The 19,202-nt window shown below is 38.4% G+C and overlaps 1 protein-coding gene across 1 annotated transcript in view; it reads right to left on the reverse strand.

Moving 5' to 3' along the window:
• GPC3 (glypican 3) overlaps positions 1 to 19,202 on the reverse strand; it is a 426,680-nt gene that overhangs the window by 48,503 nt on the left and 358,975 nt on the right. The window contains exon 7 of the mRNA XM_008572275.1: positions 1,854 to 2,013. Coding sequence (XP_008570497.1) covers positions 1,854 to 2,013 — 160 coding nt within the window. The remainder of the gene's footprint in view (positions 1 to 1,853; positions 2,014 to 19,202) is intronic.

Below are 19,202 nucleotides of genomic sequence, written 5' to 3' on the forward strand. Positions count from 1 at the left end.
AATAACAGGTATATTATTTTATAACTTTTTTTTTTAATGTGCAAGCCACTCTTTCTATCCTTTGTCAGTCCGGCAATATGGTAAGCAGGTACTTTCTTTCTTTTTTTTTTTTTTTTTTTTTTTTTTTTTTTTTTTGGGGTCGACACTGGGGGTTGGGATCCGTTGCCGGACACGAAAAAAAACAAAAAAAAAAAAAAAAAGGATATTAAGGGAGAAACCAGTTTGGGATGTTTGATGAATGTGACTTGTGACACATCCAGTTGGGGGTAATGGTAGGGAAGCAAGTTAGCAAGATTAGTAAGCAGCTGGAGATGTTGAATGATAGCTCAGGAGAGCATTGAGATTGGCTGTAATGATTTTATGTTCTCCCCACAGTGATATAAGGGTTAAAGAATGTTCATTTTAGCATTATCTACAATAGCCAGCAGGTAAAAAAAATGTAAATATCCATTGACAAATGAATGGATAAAGAAATTGTGGTACATACATGCAATGGAATATTATTCAGCCTTAAAAAGGAAGGAAATCCTACTATATGGTACAACATGGATGAACCTGGAGGACATTATGCTAAGTGAAATAAGCCAGGCACAGAAGGACAATACTGCATGATTCCAATTTATGTGAGGAATGTAAAGTAGTTAAACTCATAAATGCAGAAAATAAAATGGTGGTTGCCAGGGGCCGGGGGAGGGGGAAATGAGGAGTTGCTGTTCAATAGGCATAGTGTTTTAGTCACGCAAGACTAAATGTTCTGTAAAGGTCTGCTGCACGGCAATGGGCATATAATTCTCAATATTATACTGTACATTTAAAAGTTTGCTAAGAGGGCAGAATTCATGTTAGATGTTTTTTACCTCAATGAAGAAAAAAACTTAAAGAAATCATTCAAAAAATTGTTGAAAGAGACAGTGTGGCTAAGATCTGTGTTCTCTCTGGAGAAGAGAGAAAAGACAGAGGCTTAAGAAGAGATCTCTGATTAATAGCCAGTTCCAGGGTCTGATTAGGAAGAAGAGCGAAGAAGGAAGGAGGCTGCACGAGAAATAGGAGCATGTAGCTTCTCTGAGGCCATGGGCGATAGTGTTTCAAGGAGAAGGCTGTGCATGAGAGAGGAAAGAGCATGGCACTGGTAGTCTCCAGACCCAGGTTAGATTTCCAGTTCTTCCATTTAGAGAAATCTCATTTCTTCTGAGCCTGTTTTCTTTCCTGTAAAATGGAAGAACACCTATCCATATGAAGGTACTTTGTAAACTGTGATATGCAATGCAGATGTGAGAGGATTTTTGTTGTTGTTTTGCCTTCTTGACTCCAGCAGCCCTATATTATTTTTTTTCTATTGCTATTGTTGTTTTTATGTAGCTCTGCAGTTAACTGTCATAGGCATGTTAAGACTGCTTGTGAAAAAACAGAATAGACGTGACGTTCTAAGAAGAGAGGGTCAGCTAATGGCTCTGTCTTTGAAAGTTATCTCATCACTGGTTTTCGCAAGGCTCCCAAGGTTGTATCTCTTATTTTGCATTTCCTTTTATAACCGACAAGAACCAAGGAAATCTCCAGTGGGAGATAGAGCCAACTAATTAGGACAGTTCGTTTTAGACAATAAAAAACAGGAAGTTACCCTTTTAATCTGACCAGGGCCAGAGATGGGGGGAAAAAAAACAACAACAACAAAAAACCCCCACAAAGGCTACCTGAAAACTTCACTTTCCTAGAGTATAGTCTTTCCTTGAAGAGTTGATGGCCTTGTATTTTGCAGGGATTGTAGGGGAGTTATAGAGAGCTGATTGAATTGATTTTTAATTCCTGAACATCACCATTTTTAGCCCAGATCCGCATCAGCGCTAGTCAGTTACCTGTAAGGAAACGGAGCTGGTTCTTCACTTTCATCATCCCATCACCAGAACTTCCAATGCACTCATCTTCGTCATCACCGCAGTCCCCACTTTCAAGTTCTTCCTCATCCAGGGTTTTATCCAGAACTCTACCTTTGGGCACAGACATGGTTCTCAGGAGCTGAAAGAAAACAAACAGTAATTCAGCAGCTCTTCATATTTCTTGGGTAATTCTATAAGAGTATGTTGTTAACAGTAGGCATTAAAAAACGTTGAATGAATTACACAGAAGCTTTCAAAAATTATTTTCAGACACAAAACAGTGTAAACTGCTTATTCTCTTCAAAGTTTCATACTTCTGGTCCTTTCCACAGTATTTGACTTGATTCTGCATTCCTTCACTCTGCTTATTAAATCATGCAGTTCCCAGAGTGTATACTGCACTAGACCTTCCCACACCACGGTATTTAAGTTCCTGAAAGTCTCCATGGTAGGAGAAGTCACTGATGAGGAATGTAAGACATGATATATATAGGACAGGAGGACACCAAGATCAAAAAAGATCCCTACGGAAGCTCCCTATAACCACAATTTACATTCACTAAATTAAAACAACAGAGTCCCACCAACTGAAGAGAACAACAGTGCCATCTTATACACATTTTAAATGAGTACTTATAATTAATTGTCACATCCCATGCCTTGATCACAAGAAAAACTTTTAAATATTTCCTTCTCTCACAATTTCAGTAAGATGCTTTTAAATTCATTTTGATTTATTGTAGATAATATGCTTACTAAGAGGCATGCTTGCTGTGCTCTTCAGTGTCTAACTTTTCAGTCACATGGCCAATGCTTTCCTAATTTTATGGGACTCTCACCTTCCAAAAGTGTCTCCACTGACCCAGAGACCCAGCTCACAGCATGAACAGTCCATGAGGGCAGTGGTCAGACTCCATTTTACTTTTCCTCGCCATCTCTCTCCAAAATTTCATTCTAATATCCTCTGTTCCTACTCTAGCTTCTGCCCTATCACTCATTTCCTAGTCCTAATTGTCATTTCTCAGTCCCTTCCCCTATTTTTAAATGACAGCCAACAAAAGATGCTGGATATATAGAAACTGAAGTTCTTGTAATTGTGGAGGAGGTATCCAGGAAAAAACAAAACAAAAACAAAAACAAAACACTGCATACACAGGCATGTCTTGGTTTCTGTGGTTTTCATGTCTCTGTGTTTATTGTCATTGTGAAGTGTACTTTTATATTTTCCACCAGCGATTTAGCTGCCACACCAAGACCTACTTGGAAAAAGCTACATACCACAGAGAAATGTGACTCTGAGGGTGTTTTCTGTTTTTTGGGGTTTTTTTGGCAAAGCAAGAAAATACAAAAGAGTTTTATAGTGGCCAAAAATCTCTAATGGTGTTGGAGAAGCCAACCCACCTACTGTCTTCCACTCCTCATACTTTTAGTGAGAACCCTAGAGAACTTCTGTTGATATGAGTTTTTCTATCAATATTTACCATGTTAGAAATTATAACTGAGAAATTTAAAAAAATATTTGTTTGATAGCTCATTTTAACATAACAATTACAAACCCATGATGTGTTAAAATAAACATTTTAAAATGAAACCTAAAGATATTTCCCGGATAAAAAATAATTAGTAAGAAGAGTGGCACTGTTTTACATTTTTGCAGATCTCTTTAACGTCTAACTTAATATAAGATAGCTAGATTATCATATCTGTTTCTCCATTCAATCTGTTGTGATATGTTGGTTTGGTTGAAACATTCACAGAAAATCCAGCCTCCCACAGATATGTAGTGGGAAAAGAGAGAGGTATTTTAGTAGCCTTTTCAGGTAATCGTGGATATTTTTCTTTGATACTACTACATAAAAACTTAACAAGTTGTTAGTTGCAATGTGGAATATAAAACCATATAAATACACTTCTCATGCCCTGTTACATTAAAAATCCACTCATACGTTTTGAACTCTGAATGAGCCTTTTACTCATTTTGTATAACCATGCATGGGTCATCTGAAAAAAACTGGTGAAATGAGCTATGCGGACTTTCCAAATGTTGACACCTTTCATTATATGATATTTTAAAAAATGACGTTCATTAATATCACCTCCAATCTCATCAGAAAAGTCTTTCAATACTGGGAAGCTCTTGAGCTCATGGTGGCAGATACAAGTTTTCAAAATTTTAGTTTTTCTTGACAGCTTGAATTTTATCATTGGCAACAAATACCACCAATTGTCTTCCTTGAACTGACAGGCTCTCTTTGTTCCTTTCAAAGAAAATGTTTAGCAAATACTCAAGTCTGTGTAATCACAGTTTTGCCAGTCATTCTCTTAAGTAAAAACAAAAAAGAGGCTAGCTCACAGCTCAAATAATCTTACAAGTGCCTTTCCTTGAGACACGCATTGACAGTTTGCAGCATAAATACTTTGTGTACTTCCCATTTCATAACACGCAGACTATTTAAAAAGTGTACTCAAGGGGTGAGGTTTAATAAAATTAATACTTTTTTTTTTTACAGTTTCAGCAATTATGTCATTAAGTGAAACTGCCTTTTATTTTCCTGCAAGTGGATACCAGTGACAAATATAGTGTACTAGTACATTTTGGTGGCACTCCCTTCAGTCACTCTGCGGCATCAACAGTTGTACTCGCATTGTTTTTGCACCACCAGTACAAATACCAACACAGTACAAAAGACAAGGAACATCTTAGTATTGTTGAGCAAGTAGTTTTTACTTGTGGATCATGGTCTCCCAGGCTCCATAAATCATTCTTTGAGAACTGCTAATATAGCCGATGACATCATGTCAGTTTAACCAAAACCCCCAATCCCCTCCTTTGCCATTATTTCTTATGGGAAAATTGCTTTTGACATAAGCATTTTAATGTCAATTTTCAAGAATGCATCCTTTGTGTATGCCATGAACTACTTGAATTAGAATTTTTCACATAAGGAGAATTTCTGTTTAGGTATAGATTGGTGAACTTGCTATTTCTCAAGTACATCTGACATCTGTGCCTTTCATTAATACCTTCAGTAAACATTAATTGAGAATGTACTATGAGCTGTTCTTCATTTCTGTCTATTGAAAGCTTTCCATCCTTTCAAACCAAGTTCAAATGTCACGTCCTTAATAAAGTCTTCCTAACAGATAGATTAGTCAGTATAGTTCACCCTCTTCCACCACTGCTCCCTTTATCTGTACCTCCAAAATGCCACTTCCTGTATGCAACTTGGTATTATTTATTTGTATATATGCCTTTTCTCCACCACCAGACTGTGAGCTGCCTAGTGGTTGCATCTTACAAGTCTTTAAACCTAACAACACTTAAGGCAGTGTCTAGCACACTGTAGGCACTCAATAAATGTGCTATTAAACTGAAGCAAAATGAAGTGGCATGGTATCTTTAATACTTTAAAAGCTATGTCCACAACCTCATGAAAAAGAAGAAAGCCAAAGTCCAGATTAATTATAGAAGAAGAATTTGTGAACGAATAGCTAAACCATTTTGGACAACACTGGCTAAGACCTGTAGATAATCTTTGAAAGGCCATTTTCCAACCTCATATACAATGCCCCCAGTATACTTGGGTAGCAATTAAAAAAAAAAAACTTTTAAAACTTTGCCAATGAGGTTACTTCTTTAGGTCTTAAATTATTCCCATTTTGGAGACAACTTCAGCGTTGAAGAAGGATTATAGTACATGTTTAAACCATTTTATACAGACAGCTCCTGATGAGCCTAACCCTCACACATTAACAAAACAAATCCAAAGCTAGAAAGCTACTGTTAATGCAAAAATCTTAAAGAGAATGAAGCTCCAGAGTGTTGGAAGAAGGGTAACAGGTCAGAGAGGAGGAATTGACAGCAAGGACTGTGAATTTAGTGCAGCCTGAAATTTGGCCTAGAAATCAAATAAGCTAATTATAATTCACAATATTGACCGTTTTGTTCCCTTTCTTACTCTAAATGCCTTTCAGGCTGAACCCTCACTTTATAAAAAGAAAATGATGAGGGCCTTTCACCCCAAATCAGGTAACTTTCGGGGCCTAATGCTTTTGATTAACTGTTTGCTGCTTTCAAAGGACACTATCCCGTTAGCTTTTTAAAAACCAAGGCTCAGAATAATGATGATCAATGTAAACTATTCTTAATAAAACACAGCTTTATTTCATTCACTACCTCCAGAGCCATTCTATAAACTGACACTTCTGCCATGCATTTCTTTCCGAATGGAGGGTACCTACTTAGCAGGGGTGCAAAAAGCCCTTCACAATCCAGCTTTTTCTATAGCTACCTACCTCTGTGCACCCCTGTTTGAGCCACTGAGACTATCATAGTTGCCTAAGCAATCAATTTTTACTTTAGAATCTAATATTTTAATATATAAGTATCACATATAATATAGAAAAGTGAAAGGAAAGAGAAACAAGAGAGGAGAAAACCCAATTCCCAAACTGTAAAAAACAATGTTTGTGTTTTCCAAGGCAGGCTTTTAAGAAATGCTTGTTTTCACTTTGTTAACTTGGATTTTGAAATCAGACTGATTTTTCCACTTATTAAATTTGTATTTTCAGAAAAGCTGGTTAATCTCCCTAAACCTCAGTGTCCTCATCTGTAAAATGAGAGAAGTAATGTCTGTCTCATAATATTGTTATACTGAGTAAATGTGATAAATGTAATGCTTTAGATGTGATAAAGCATATAGCCATTAAGGGATCTATCAAAATTTACTTAACCATTTTCCTAACATCAAGTATTTATATTGCTTCTAGTCATTTTGCTTTTACAAAGATGCAATTATCAGGAGCAGTCACATAACTCTTACCATATTTTGGATCTTTCTTTAATAACATTACTGGGACAAAGATTATGTATGTACTTATACACCATGGGAGTGAGTCTCCAATCTCCATAAGAATCACCCAGGATGTTTGTTAAAAATCAGGTTCCCTGACCCCACTCACTCACAGAGCTTCTGATTTCATAGGTCTGGGGGTAGAGCACACAGATCTTCATTTTTAACTAGACCTGTCCCCCCATCTTACTGTGAGCGAACTACAGACCACACTCTAAGAAAGGCTGCTCCACTGCTACTCTGCTTCCCAGAAACCCTCTGAAACCATCTTTGGACAAGAGTCACCTTAGCACCATGTATGTTGGAATCCCTAATACATGCTCTTCAAACCATTTTTTAGAATAAGTAAATGCAATCTGATGATTTCTTTTTCACTTAGGTATGGGCATCATGAACTTTTGTCTTTGTAGTTAAGAATACCCTTGTATAAAGGTGATTGACTTCATTTGATAAGAAAGGGAAATATCTAAAGTTAGCCTTGAAACAGGTACTCAGGGTTATGTGATAAAAGGAAACAAAAAGCCTGGAATAATTACTTAAGAAAATTAGAAACAGGGTGTAAGAGAAAAAAGGCTTTCTAGAATATAGCAATTTCATATTCTTAAAGCTATAACCAAGATAACAAAAGGGCACTACATCATGGGACAGTGTGATTTAGCCAAAGCTCTTTTCGTGCTTGGTCAACAGGAGAACAAAGATCAAAGGACATACTTGTTGTCCTTAGAGGGATCAAATATGTTGAAATTAGACCAGTAAAAGCAGCAACTCTTGATCTGTCTATATGGTATAAATAATGTGCCTTATGGAATTATCTTGATTGCAAAAATATGAACCTTATCAGCCACACACTGTGCTGGGGTTTAACATATGTTCTTTCACGCAATATTCAAATCTCTCCACCAATTTGTATAACAGAGAAGACTGCCATCTTCATTTCCCACATTAAGGGAGGGCACCAAGGCTCAGAGAAGGGACACGACTTGACCAATTTGCTGAGTAAGTGATAGAGACCTCATTAAATACGTCTTCTGCTTCTAAGTCAAGAACTCTTTAAGAAAAACGTGTTTTCATAAAGACACCAACTGATGGGGCCTTTAGTTTACATTTTTGCCATCTTGACTGCCTTTACCTTAGATAATTTGTAATTCAATCCCATTTTCTGAGATGCTAGGCATTGGGTATAACTTGATAGGAAATCCTTTCACTATAGCGTGGGAGGGCTGAGATGGGGAGATAAGTACTGAACACTCAGTGACACTGGATGCCTCCTGTATCTTAAACAATCAAATGATCTCATCACAAACAGGTTTGTTTTGAAAAGCTTCACACAGCTGGTTAGGATAGAATGAAAAATTCCACTACTGCTGCTACACAGCTAAGAGTTTTCTTGACTTTAAGCTCTTCAGCATTTTTAAAAATAAAGGATAAGTAACAAAATAGATAATGCAAATATGGAGCTTGGTACATATTTTGAGGATTTAGCTGGTTTTGTCTCTTTTGGCTACTCACATACCTTCTCTGGGCATTTTTTAATATCTGGAATCCAGGTTACATTTTAAAGCTATTAAGCTGGGCTTACAAAACTGATTTTAAACTATTTGGATGCTCAGCTTTATACAACCTGCAAGGAATGCTTTGGGGGCCCAGCTTTCCATGTCCAAAGCAATGTAAACACATGCTTTACTGTTTGTACTTGAGTAGCATAAGCTAATGGGAAACAAATGTGGTGACTACGATGAATCCCAGATTTTTTGGAATGCCACTATTATTTATAAGTTGCGCACATCCACAAGACCTAGCACGTGACCTCTGATTTGCGTGCACACACTCTTTGAATGAATGCACCAAACCACAGCCACAACTAATTGGAAACAATTGCAACTCCACACATTTGAGATGAAGCCAGAACCCAATGTATAGGGCTAGAATTAATGACTATATATGCACTTCACGCATTGGGGAGGCAATAAAGTATAGCAGTTAAGGGTAAAAGCTTTGGGATCTGATCAGCATGGGTTTGAATCTCTACGTGTCCCACACACTAGTTGTGTGACTTTGGGCAAGTCACTTAACCTCTCTGAGCTTCAGTTTCCTCACCTGTAAAATGGGAAATAATACTGTTTATTAACTTCACAGGGATGCTGAAGAATTAAATTAAATAGCACCATTCACCTTTCACAGTTCCATGTAACCTTCTTTCATAGAATTTTCCACAGTTTGTAATTATATATTCCCCTGCTGCACCCCCACCAGACTAACAGAAGGGATAACGGTCTGTTTTGATTATTAGTGTTTAGCACAGTGTTTACCACAAAGTAAAGTAACATTCAATAAATATTCACTAAATGAATGAATGAACAAATAAATAGAATAATGCATATTACGTGCTTAGCACATTGCCTGGAAAGGTAATATGTTCTCGGACATGTTAATTCTGCTACTCAAGGGAATGATGATGATCTTGGTGGAGGAGGAAGAGGAAGAGGAGGAAGGAGAAGAGCAGCAGCAGCAGCAGCAGACATGAAGAGCTCGTTACAAATGCCTAGTAAATAACACTCCATGACCACACACTAAGGCACCAGAAGGAAGGCTTGGTGGAATTTTTGTGGGAGTCTGAGAAAACCCTTCTGGATGCTCCCAGTAAGATAAGAGTCTGTGTGGGCCGGCCTGGTAGTGCACTGGAGAGTGCGCCGCTTGGGAGTGTGGCGGTGTTCCCGCCGAGGGTTCGGATCCCATGTGGAGACCGGTTCCCGCTCACTGGCTGAGCGCGGTGTGGGCGCAACACCGAGGGTTGCGATCCTGTTGCCGGTCCCCGGTACGGGCGCAACACCGAGTGTTGCGATCCCGTTACCAGTCAGTAAAAAAAGACAAAAAAGGAAAAAAAAAAAAAAAAAAGATAAGAGTCTGTGCACTAAGGATGCACACAGAGATGTGGAGTGACAAAGAGCAAAGAGAACTGCTAGGGGCTGTGCTTCCACATGGTATCAGCAAGGCTCCCCACACCACATCTGCTCTTGTCTGGGCCTTGCCGCCACATCCGCCTCTTATCCACAGCACATGCTTTCTCCACCACTTCTAGCTTCCCCAGTTCTTCCTTTCTGTTCATGAATGCAGCCCTGAAACTTATGAAAATAAGTCTCCCAATTAAATAAATGTCTGGATAGTAAAACAAATCAGGATGGGAAAGAAGCAAGCCCAGGATGGAATTAGAACCATTTCAGTGAGGCTCCTTCCCCAGCAGAAGAAATGGTTCTCTGCGGTTTTAGGAAGCTGTCCACTACCTCATAGAACATTTCCAACAGTATTATAAATGGCTTAGAACTACACAGAGTTTTATTCTTTTCCAAGAAGAGGCATAGTATGGTGGTTAAAGGCTCATATGGTGGTCAGAAAACTTGGGTTTGAATGAAGAAGACTCTCACTTACTAGTCTTGTTACTGTAAACAAGTTGTTCTTTTACCTCTCTGAGCTTTCTGTTTCTGATCTATAAGATGGGTATAATAATACTTGCATCTATCACCCACATGGTGTAATTGCGGGAATTGAATGAGGTAATTTGTTGTAAACCACTGAGTTTAGTATCTGGCACACAGTTAGTGTTCACACAATAATATATTAATATTATATATTTAATACTATATATTTATAAAATCTGAATCTCCAAACAGGCTGAATGTTGAATCTTTGGTACAGGTTAACATTCAGTTATGGCCTAAATAGGGTTAATTCTGTGGAACACTGAGGCTCCCAATGAATTTTAGTTATTTTGTCATTACTACTAGCATTATTTTTCATTATTTTTATAATTAAAAGTACTTCCATATCTGTTCTCTGAAGTGATCCACCCAGGACCCTTGTGAGGCAGCTGGGCAGGTATTTTTGTAAAAAATGAGGAAATTGGAGTAGAGAAAGATGTGAGGCAATGTGCCCCTTTTTAGCCTGAAAACTTTTTAAGGGTAGCTACTGTAAGGCTGTAAGGATTTGGAATGTGGCAAGGGGATTTTGTACTCTAGCATTAACGTGGAAAGGGCATGGCCCTGGGACTAGCACAGTGCCTGATACATAGTAGGTGCTCAGGACTTGCTTGGTAACTGAAAGAATGAATGAACCCATGGATTAGCAAACAAAATAAGCCATTTATTCACTGACTTTTCATTTCTCTCAACCTCTAACCCTTCGACCCTGGTCTGCTATGCCATTACTGTTGCCATGGTATGGTAACAGCTGGTTCCTGTCAGGAAACCATGGGTACACGGAGGTTAGACAGCTAGACAGAAGCACAGATAGACTGAGTGACTGACTGTCAGCACTCACTTTATTGGGCTTTCCTGAAAGGCAGATCCATATTCCCCACCAGCTGAGGGAGCCTCCTCCTCTGACAAAGTGGGGTAAAGTCAGAGGAAGGTACACAGTTGATCTTTTCAAGCAATGAACCAACTAACCCAAAGGGATGTGGCCAACCAAAGCACTAAGCAGCTGAACAAGGTTCCCAGGGCCACCTCATGAGCCTCTTCCAGTTCCCAGATAAGTACTCCCTTTGCTAGGTTAATCTGCCTGTGTGTGTTAACTCTGGGCTCTGTATTGCCCTCCTTGTGGATCTCCAGACTTGCTAGAATGAATCTCAGCTTCAGGGGCCAAGAGCCCCACAAAGCATAGTTGCAGTAATAAGGCTGGAGCCAAGACTGGCTTGGCCCTAAGGAGCTAGCCAGATCAGGCTGCTTTGCCAAGTGTAGAGGCAAAGCACAAACACAGCAAGGTACCCCTGCAGGCCACCAAGTTCAACTTCCCTCTGAAGGTCTCTGACCCTGGCAAACCCCTTTGTTGAAGATTATTGACATTTTTGTTCCATGTCAGCTTTTGTCCCTTCACTTGTCAGTTTTAAACCATTCTGAGAAGCCACAAGGACAAAATGCAACTTCTTTTCTGGAAGGAAAATCTGCTTCAAAGACATCTGTGAAACCCCACAGCACTGCTTGGTTTCCAAAGGAATCACCTCAGTTAGATGAGGGCCACTGACACAGGGCAAGAGTCCTAGGGTGAGAGTTACCAAGATATTATATATTTCTTCGGGGAACTGAGGTTGCACAGATATGATCTGTGCATTTACTATTGTCCAAGTCCATAAATATGATTCATTCCAAATAGACAACTTGTGGTTATACTTTTGGGAAATGAGAATTCTTGCCTCTAAAAATAACCTCTGTGTATGAACCACAGCAGCCATGTCATCAAGCATTGGGCTTGAAGAGTCAGCCTCAATGACTGGGGGACAATGGCTCACTATTCTTCCAGAACGCCTCTGACCCACCAAGGATTAGTGAGATGCCTTTACTTTCCCTGACAAAGCTTCCTTCCTTTAAAGACTAGGTCTAGATCGGGATTTATGAATAGGTTTTCAGTGAACACAGTTTTCTTTCTCTAGTGTACTACTCTAAATATGAATTTTATATATATTTCAGATAATTGAGGCTGCACTGTATTATTTTGAAATATAATAAATGACCCAGGGCATCTGGTACAAATAAATGTGCTGGGACTTGATGAAAACTATATTCTGAGTTCCTAGCTTTCTTGGAGGTCAGAGTTTCAAACCTTTCCCTTTCCAAGTTTTAGGCTATAGAATCCTAAGGGAGAAATGAGCTCTCACAGGAAACAGGAAACATGAGTAAAATTATTACAATATTCATATCTAATCACGTACCTTTAAAGGCTGAAATTGAAGAAATAAAAGAATGGTGCTCTTGTATACATTTTAGCCTCACTTCTTAAGTGAAAATTAACTTAAGAAATGCTCAGGTAATTCTTCTAAATATGAAAAACTGGGACACATCCTAAAACAGTGCTTTGTTTGGTAAATATAGTATTAAAGATGCTAAAACAATCAGTTCTTTCTGAATCCACCATGTACAGCTTTTGTAACACTCTGGCCACAGAAGATGTCTACAGCACTGGAATCTTACAAGGGCCATTGACAAACCTACTTATGTATTGCAGCTACCAAATAATTAATTACTTCCTTGTTACTTCCTTGTTGCAGTATAGTTTTCCTTTCTGTACCTTGAGTGGTTTGAATGGCATGGTCAAACAGTTGATGCAGGAGTGTCACCTGGAACTGCTGGTACTCTCCAACAGGAAAGGAATTTGTGCCCTGCCTTTTAGTAACTGTTTAAGACACTGTTTTAAAGGATATCGCTGAACACGAGTTCAGCTAAGCTTGGCCATTAACACGTCGAATATATTCACTACCTGTTGGAATCTCATATTAGTCAGACAGTCTTTCAACAAGATTCACAATCATTTTACATCTACTTATTACCAATATTGGTGATCTTTCTCCCAATTTTAGCTTAAGTCAATTCTATCACATACTTACATGGGGTTTTTTTGTTTGTTTGTTTTTTCTAGTTGTAAAATTTTCTGCTGGGTTGATTATATAAGTTTACAAAATAATTTCTACTTAACATTTGCCTAAACTAACCTTCACAAAATAATTTGTATTGGCATTTGCCTAAGCTAACTTCACATTTACCTTGCATCCCCTAAACAAAACACTAGCTTATTTAGTGTCTCCATATACTTGCCTTAGGATTGCATATTTTAGGATAATTTCACTTCTCTGAAATAAGTACAGAGTTGGAGTCTAGTACAGATACAATCATTTCCATTCTCATTGGGTGTCTGTGATGACTGCTTCTTATTCTTGAATTCCAAACCTCATCAAGCATTTCTCCTATTGGCTCTGCCTGAGAATCCATTCCTCAGACAGGCCCCTTATTTTTCCTATGAAGCTTATTAGAATTTAACCGCAAATTCTGGGAAGAGTGTCATGTAACCAAGTCCAGCTAATCTGTACTTAGTGTTGGGCAGAGTTTGGTCCTGTGCTTTTTTTGGCTAGGTATATGTTGGTAGAGATGATGGTCAATTATTTTCTCTGTTGGCTGTCTTTGGTGGATGGGATGTGTACATTTTGCTTGCTCCTGGGACTAAAGTGCTTGGCTGGTTGTCTTACCCAGATTTCTTCCCACTACCACAAAACTGTTTGGTGATAATGGTGGTGATAGAGTGGCAGGAACAGGAGAATATAAGTGTGGAAGGGAAAAGGGACAGCTTATAGCAGACTACAACCAACACACATTTATAGTTCTACTTTTCTTTGCTTCTTATCACTGAGCTCAGTAGGTCTTGACCAGTTCTAACATGGGATTCTCCACCACCCTTTGACATTCCTTGTGGTCATATTCAATGAATATCTTGATAAATAAACACGTGTTTCCCTCCCCCAGAACATTTAACCCCTTTTTGATATGCCAGGTAATATACACACATTCTGAACATTGTGTTCATTCAACATAATTCTGAATACAGCTATGGTAATTTTCTTCTTTGAAGAAATCAACTTGAATGTCCTAGTTAGATGCAACAGGAAAGAAGATGGTTGAGAAACAGAGTACTTACCTCCCAGAGGATGGCATCTAGTATGAGAAACAAAGACACTGGAAATATAGAACACCCAGAAGTGCTCAGCATTATACTCAATACCTTACTAAGGGAATTAGCAGGCAGTGGAGAAGAAAGTCACAGATTTGAAATGGTAAGTGAGTTAGAAAAGACCCTAGAGATCATATGGTCCAATTCCCCCATTTTACAGATGAAGACAGCAAGCCTGCACAGATAATAGTAGAGCTTTTCAAACATGCCAGTGCTACAAATAATGCCAGATTTCTGCCTAATCTTTGGGAATATCACAGGAGAATGAGTTGAGAGCAGGTAAAGTGAAAAAGGAGCAAAAGGAGTTCTCAAGTTTAGGTCCTAGAACAGGAATATGAGGCTCTTCCTGAATCCTTAGCCAAACCTGGCCAAATCACAGGCTAGGGTGATAGCAACATGGCCCCTGGGGGCATATAGCAGCCGATCTCCAGGTTGGCATGGGTAAGTGGGAGCCACAGAAGATAGAATATATAGTTCACAAGGAGTTCCTCTCTAGAAAGTGTGAAAATGTAGCAGAATAAAATCAGTTCAGTGCAGGAAGAGGAAAAGTCTTGGTTCCTACACTCAAATCATCAACTCCTACAGTCTTCCAAAATTCTCATTCTCATCCACTCCTCATTAGGTGGATAAATCAACTTGCCAAAGTATAGGATCTTCCTTATTTTCTCCTACTCATCTCTTCCTATCTATTCCCAAGTAATTCCAGTTGAAAGCATCTTAGAGAGGCTCGATCATACTGAAATCCTTGCATTTGCATTCAATTAAACATAATTAAATTCTGTTTCCTACTCTCTTTACTCATACACATTTAAGCATTTGATCAATTTTGTTAATACAAGTGGTAAATTCCTAAGTTATGGTGACTTTCAAGTAAACTGAAAGTTCAAATATGTTGCTACCCCAAAGATTAAATTTGGTGGAATGGTTATAATTTATACATCTTTAAATAGCAACTATATTTAAAGACATTTCAGATGGTTGACATCTTGTTTTCACGTTTCCAAAAAGAGGCAGGAACATATACAATGCAATCATCAGTGAAGCTGTATGTAGTGATTCCACAAGTTTGAACTAAACTCCAGCATCACCATCTGTGAGTTGACAGTGCAGATAAATGCATCACACACAACATTAGAGACAAAATGCCCAACAAATTAACACAATTGGGTACTCATACTTATGAAGACACCTTAATTAATGGAAAGCAAATACATAATTGCCTTAACAAGTACCATAAAGCCTGGAGGGCTATGGGGGTTTGGAGGAGGCTACTATTTCAGCTAACCAATTTCTTCTTCCTGAAACATATCCCTGCCCCACCCCACCCCAGCTTGATTTCTGTTTCCTGTTTCTAGGTATAACAGCCAGAAATAAGATTTATTTTCCATGAACTCAACTAGGAAAATAGTTCATTCACTTTTAGTATTAAGATATTAGCTCCTTCATATAGGTCAAACCTGTATACTTAGAAATGTTACGTTTCTTTTAGAGAAGCACACTTATTCGCTGTATTGCTTTGTGAAATTTTACTTTTCTAGCTCTACGGTAAATAATTATTCAAACCTATTGTTTTTCACATCTGTCTTTACTTCTTTGTAATTTACAGCATTTCTTATCACTCAGTCTAGCTGACAGGGAAGTAACAAAGAAATAGTACTTTTAGTCCTTCATTTCCAACTTGGGCCCAGCAGAATGGCTCCTGCAAAGAAGGGTGGGCCCTTCTGCCATCAACAAGGTTGTGACCCGAGAATATACCATCAACATTCGCAAGTGTATCCATGGAATGGGCTTCAAGAAGCGTGCCCCTCAGGCACTCGGAGAGATCCAGAAATTTGCCATGAAGGAGATGGGGACTCCAGATGTGCACATTGATACTAGGCTCAACAAAGCTGTCTGGGCTAAAGGAATAAGGAATGTCCCATACTGTATCAATGTGCAGTTGTCCAGAAAACATAATGAGGATGAAGATTCACCAAACAATCTCTATACTTTGGTTACCTATGTACCTGTTACCACTATCAAAAATCTGCAGTCAATGTGGATGAGAACTAACTGCTGATTGTCAAAGTTATAAAACCACACACACACAAAAGAAAGAAATAATACCTTTAATTAAACAAGGTTGGTCTTCTCTACCTGCTTCTCCCCAGAGGACTCAGTCTTCTCAAATGGCCCCTGAATACCCAAAGTCTGCCAATTTACTTATCTAACTGGGGTGCCTCTTTCATGCTTCAGATCTTCCACCCTGCTAAAACCTATCTGTCAATTCACACAGGACCTTGCTTTTGGTATTTTAAATTTTCCACATTTATCAAATGGAGATAGTATCATCTACCTTATATGGCCTGTCATGAGGAAATATTTAGCACAGTGCCTGGGCACACAATAGACAGTAAATAAATGTCAGATTCCTTTGGCTGTTAATTGCAACTAGTAATGGTTTAAGAAGTGACTCCCCTTTGGTAAACTGTGCCTTTAAACAGGGCCTTCTGGGAGGGATGTCTCTTAAAGTAATGATTGGCAGTGGAAATTGCAGAGACTGGAGTTTACTGGTAGAATAGATGTTTTGGTGTGGGTGGGATATCTTTGGAGGTCCATGCACTTACTCCACATTGGCAGTTGTCTACTTATCCTGTCTTTAAACTTTAACTCAAATTTACTATATTATAAGAAAAAGGCTTTGGCACCTTAAAAATAAAAACATTCAAAGAAAACAACAAATGAAGTAAAGAAACATGTAAAATAAACTTGACTACAAAAGAGCTTCTCCCAAATGAAGAATTCTCTTAGGAGCCAGAAGTAAATCTAAATATTTATGGCTTCTGGTGAATGCGGCTGCTCTTCCATTTAGTTTGCTTCACCAAAAGAATTTAATAAAAAAATGTTCCAAGAGCTTTTACAAAAATTTTAAACCTATTTTAGTAACTATCTGGAACAATATCAAGCACAAAGAATGAAAGATACCAAACTGAGTTTGCACATAAAACAACATAGGGGAATTATGAATGACAACAGGCAAAGTGTAAAAGACAGGGAGACACATAAAACATATTATATCACGAAAAGAACCTTGGCACAGGAGCTTCAGTTTTCTCATCTGTAAAACAAATAAAAATAATCTTTGCCCTGGTAAAAGCACAGGGCTGTCTTTGGATCAAATGTAGTAAACCTAAATAAGTATTTTGGAAACTATAAAACATAAGAGAGTAGTTTCTGTAAATACAACAGTCCCACAAATATCAAATAATTTCACAAGCATCATCTTACTTACTCAGTGAAAACGAAAAATTTTAAAAGAAAACCAAAAGAAAATATGACCCATACACAGGGAAAAATGTAGTCAATAGAAACTGTCCCTGAAAAAGCACAGACATTGAACTTATTAGAAAAAGACTTTAAATCAGCTATTTAAGATATGTTCAAAGAACTAAAGGAAACTATGTTTAAAAAATTAAAGAACTGTTTTGTAACGATATCTCATGAAATAGACAATATCAATAAAAAGATGAAAATTATTAAAAACACTAAAATAGAGATTCTGGAGCTAAAAAGTAAAACAGCTAAAATGAAAATTTACTAGAAGGGCTCAATAGCAGATTTGAGCAGGCAGAAGAAACAAGCAGCGAATAGTAAGATACATCAATAGAGATAATTTAGTGTGAGGAAAAGAAAAAAATGAAGAAAAATAAACAGAGTTGCAAAGTTTTGAGGGGTACTGTCAAGCCTATCAGCATATACATAATAGGCACCCTCAGAAGAGGAGAGAGAAACAGGCAGAAAAAATATTTGAAGATATAATGGCTTAAAACTTCCCAAATTTCGGGGCCGGCCCGGTGGCGCACTGCTACAGTGCGCCACTTGGGAAGCGCGGGGGAGCTCCCGCTGAGGGTTCGGATCCCACATACAGACCGGCCGCTCACTGGCTGAGCAAGGTGCGGGCGCAACACCGAGGGTTGCGATCCCGTTGCCGGTCCCGGTCCGGTACGGGCGCGACACTGAGGGTTGCGATCCGTTGCCGGTCACGAAAAAAGACAAAAAGACAAAAAAAAAAAAAATTCCCAAATTTCATGAAAAACATACATCTACTTATCTAAAAAACCCCACAAGCACAAATTAGAATAAATGCAAAGAGACTCATACCTAGATATATATTAATCAGACTGTTGGAAGCCAAAGACAATGAGAAAATCATTAAAACACTGAGAGAAGAGATTCATTATGTACAAGAAATCTTCAATAAAATTAACAGGTAATTTCACATCATAAACCATGAAGGGTAGAAGGCAGTGAGACGATGTATTCAAAATACCGAAAAAAATAATCTGTTGACCAAAAATTCTATGCCCAGCAAAAGTGTCCTTCAAAAAAAAAGAAGTTAAAACATTCCCAGATAGGGGCCGGCCCGGTGGCGCACTGCTACAGTGCGCCGCTTGGGAAGCGCGGCGGCGCTCCCGCTGAGGGTTCGGATCCCACATACAGACCGGCCGCTCACTGGCTGAGCAAGGTGCGGGCGCAACACCGAGGGTTGCGATCCCGTTGCCGGTCCCGGTCCGGTACGGGCGCGACACTGAGGGTTGCGATCCGTTGCCGGTCACGAAAAAAGACAAAAAGATTAAAAAAAAAAAAATCCCAGATAAACAAAATCTGAGGGAATTTGCCACTAGTAGACATGCCCACAAGAAATGTTAAGGTCCTTAGGCTAATATGAAAGAACACTAGCCAGTAACTCTTGCTGTAGAAAGAAATAAAAATAACATCAGTAAAGGTAACTATATAGGTAAATATAAAAGTCAGTATTGTTGTATTTTTGAATAGTAATTATTTTCTCCTTTTGGTTTTAAAGCACAATTACATATAGCAATAATTATAAATACATGTGCATGGGCTTATAATGTATAAACATGTAATTTCTATGACACTAAAAGCACAAAGGAGGGAGGAGGGAAAAAGGCTATACAATAGTAAAGTTTTTGTATACTACTGAAAT

The sequence above is a fragment of the Galeopterus variegatus genome, unplaced genomic scaffold (genome assembly GCF_000696425.1).
Source record: "Galeopterus variegatus unplaced genomic scaffold, G_variegatus-3.0.2 Scaffold772, whole genome shotgun sequence".
Taxonomy (NCBI): domain Eukaryota; kingdom Metazoa; phylum Chordata; class Mammalia; order Dermoptera; family Cynocephalidae; genus Galeopterus; species Galeopterus variegatus.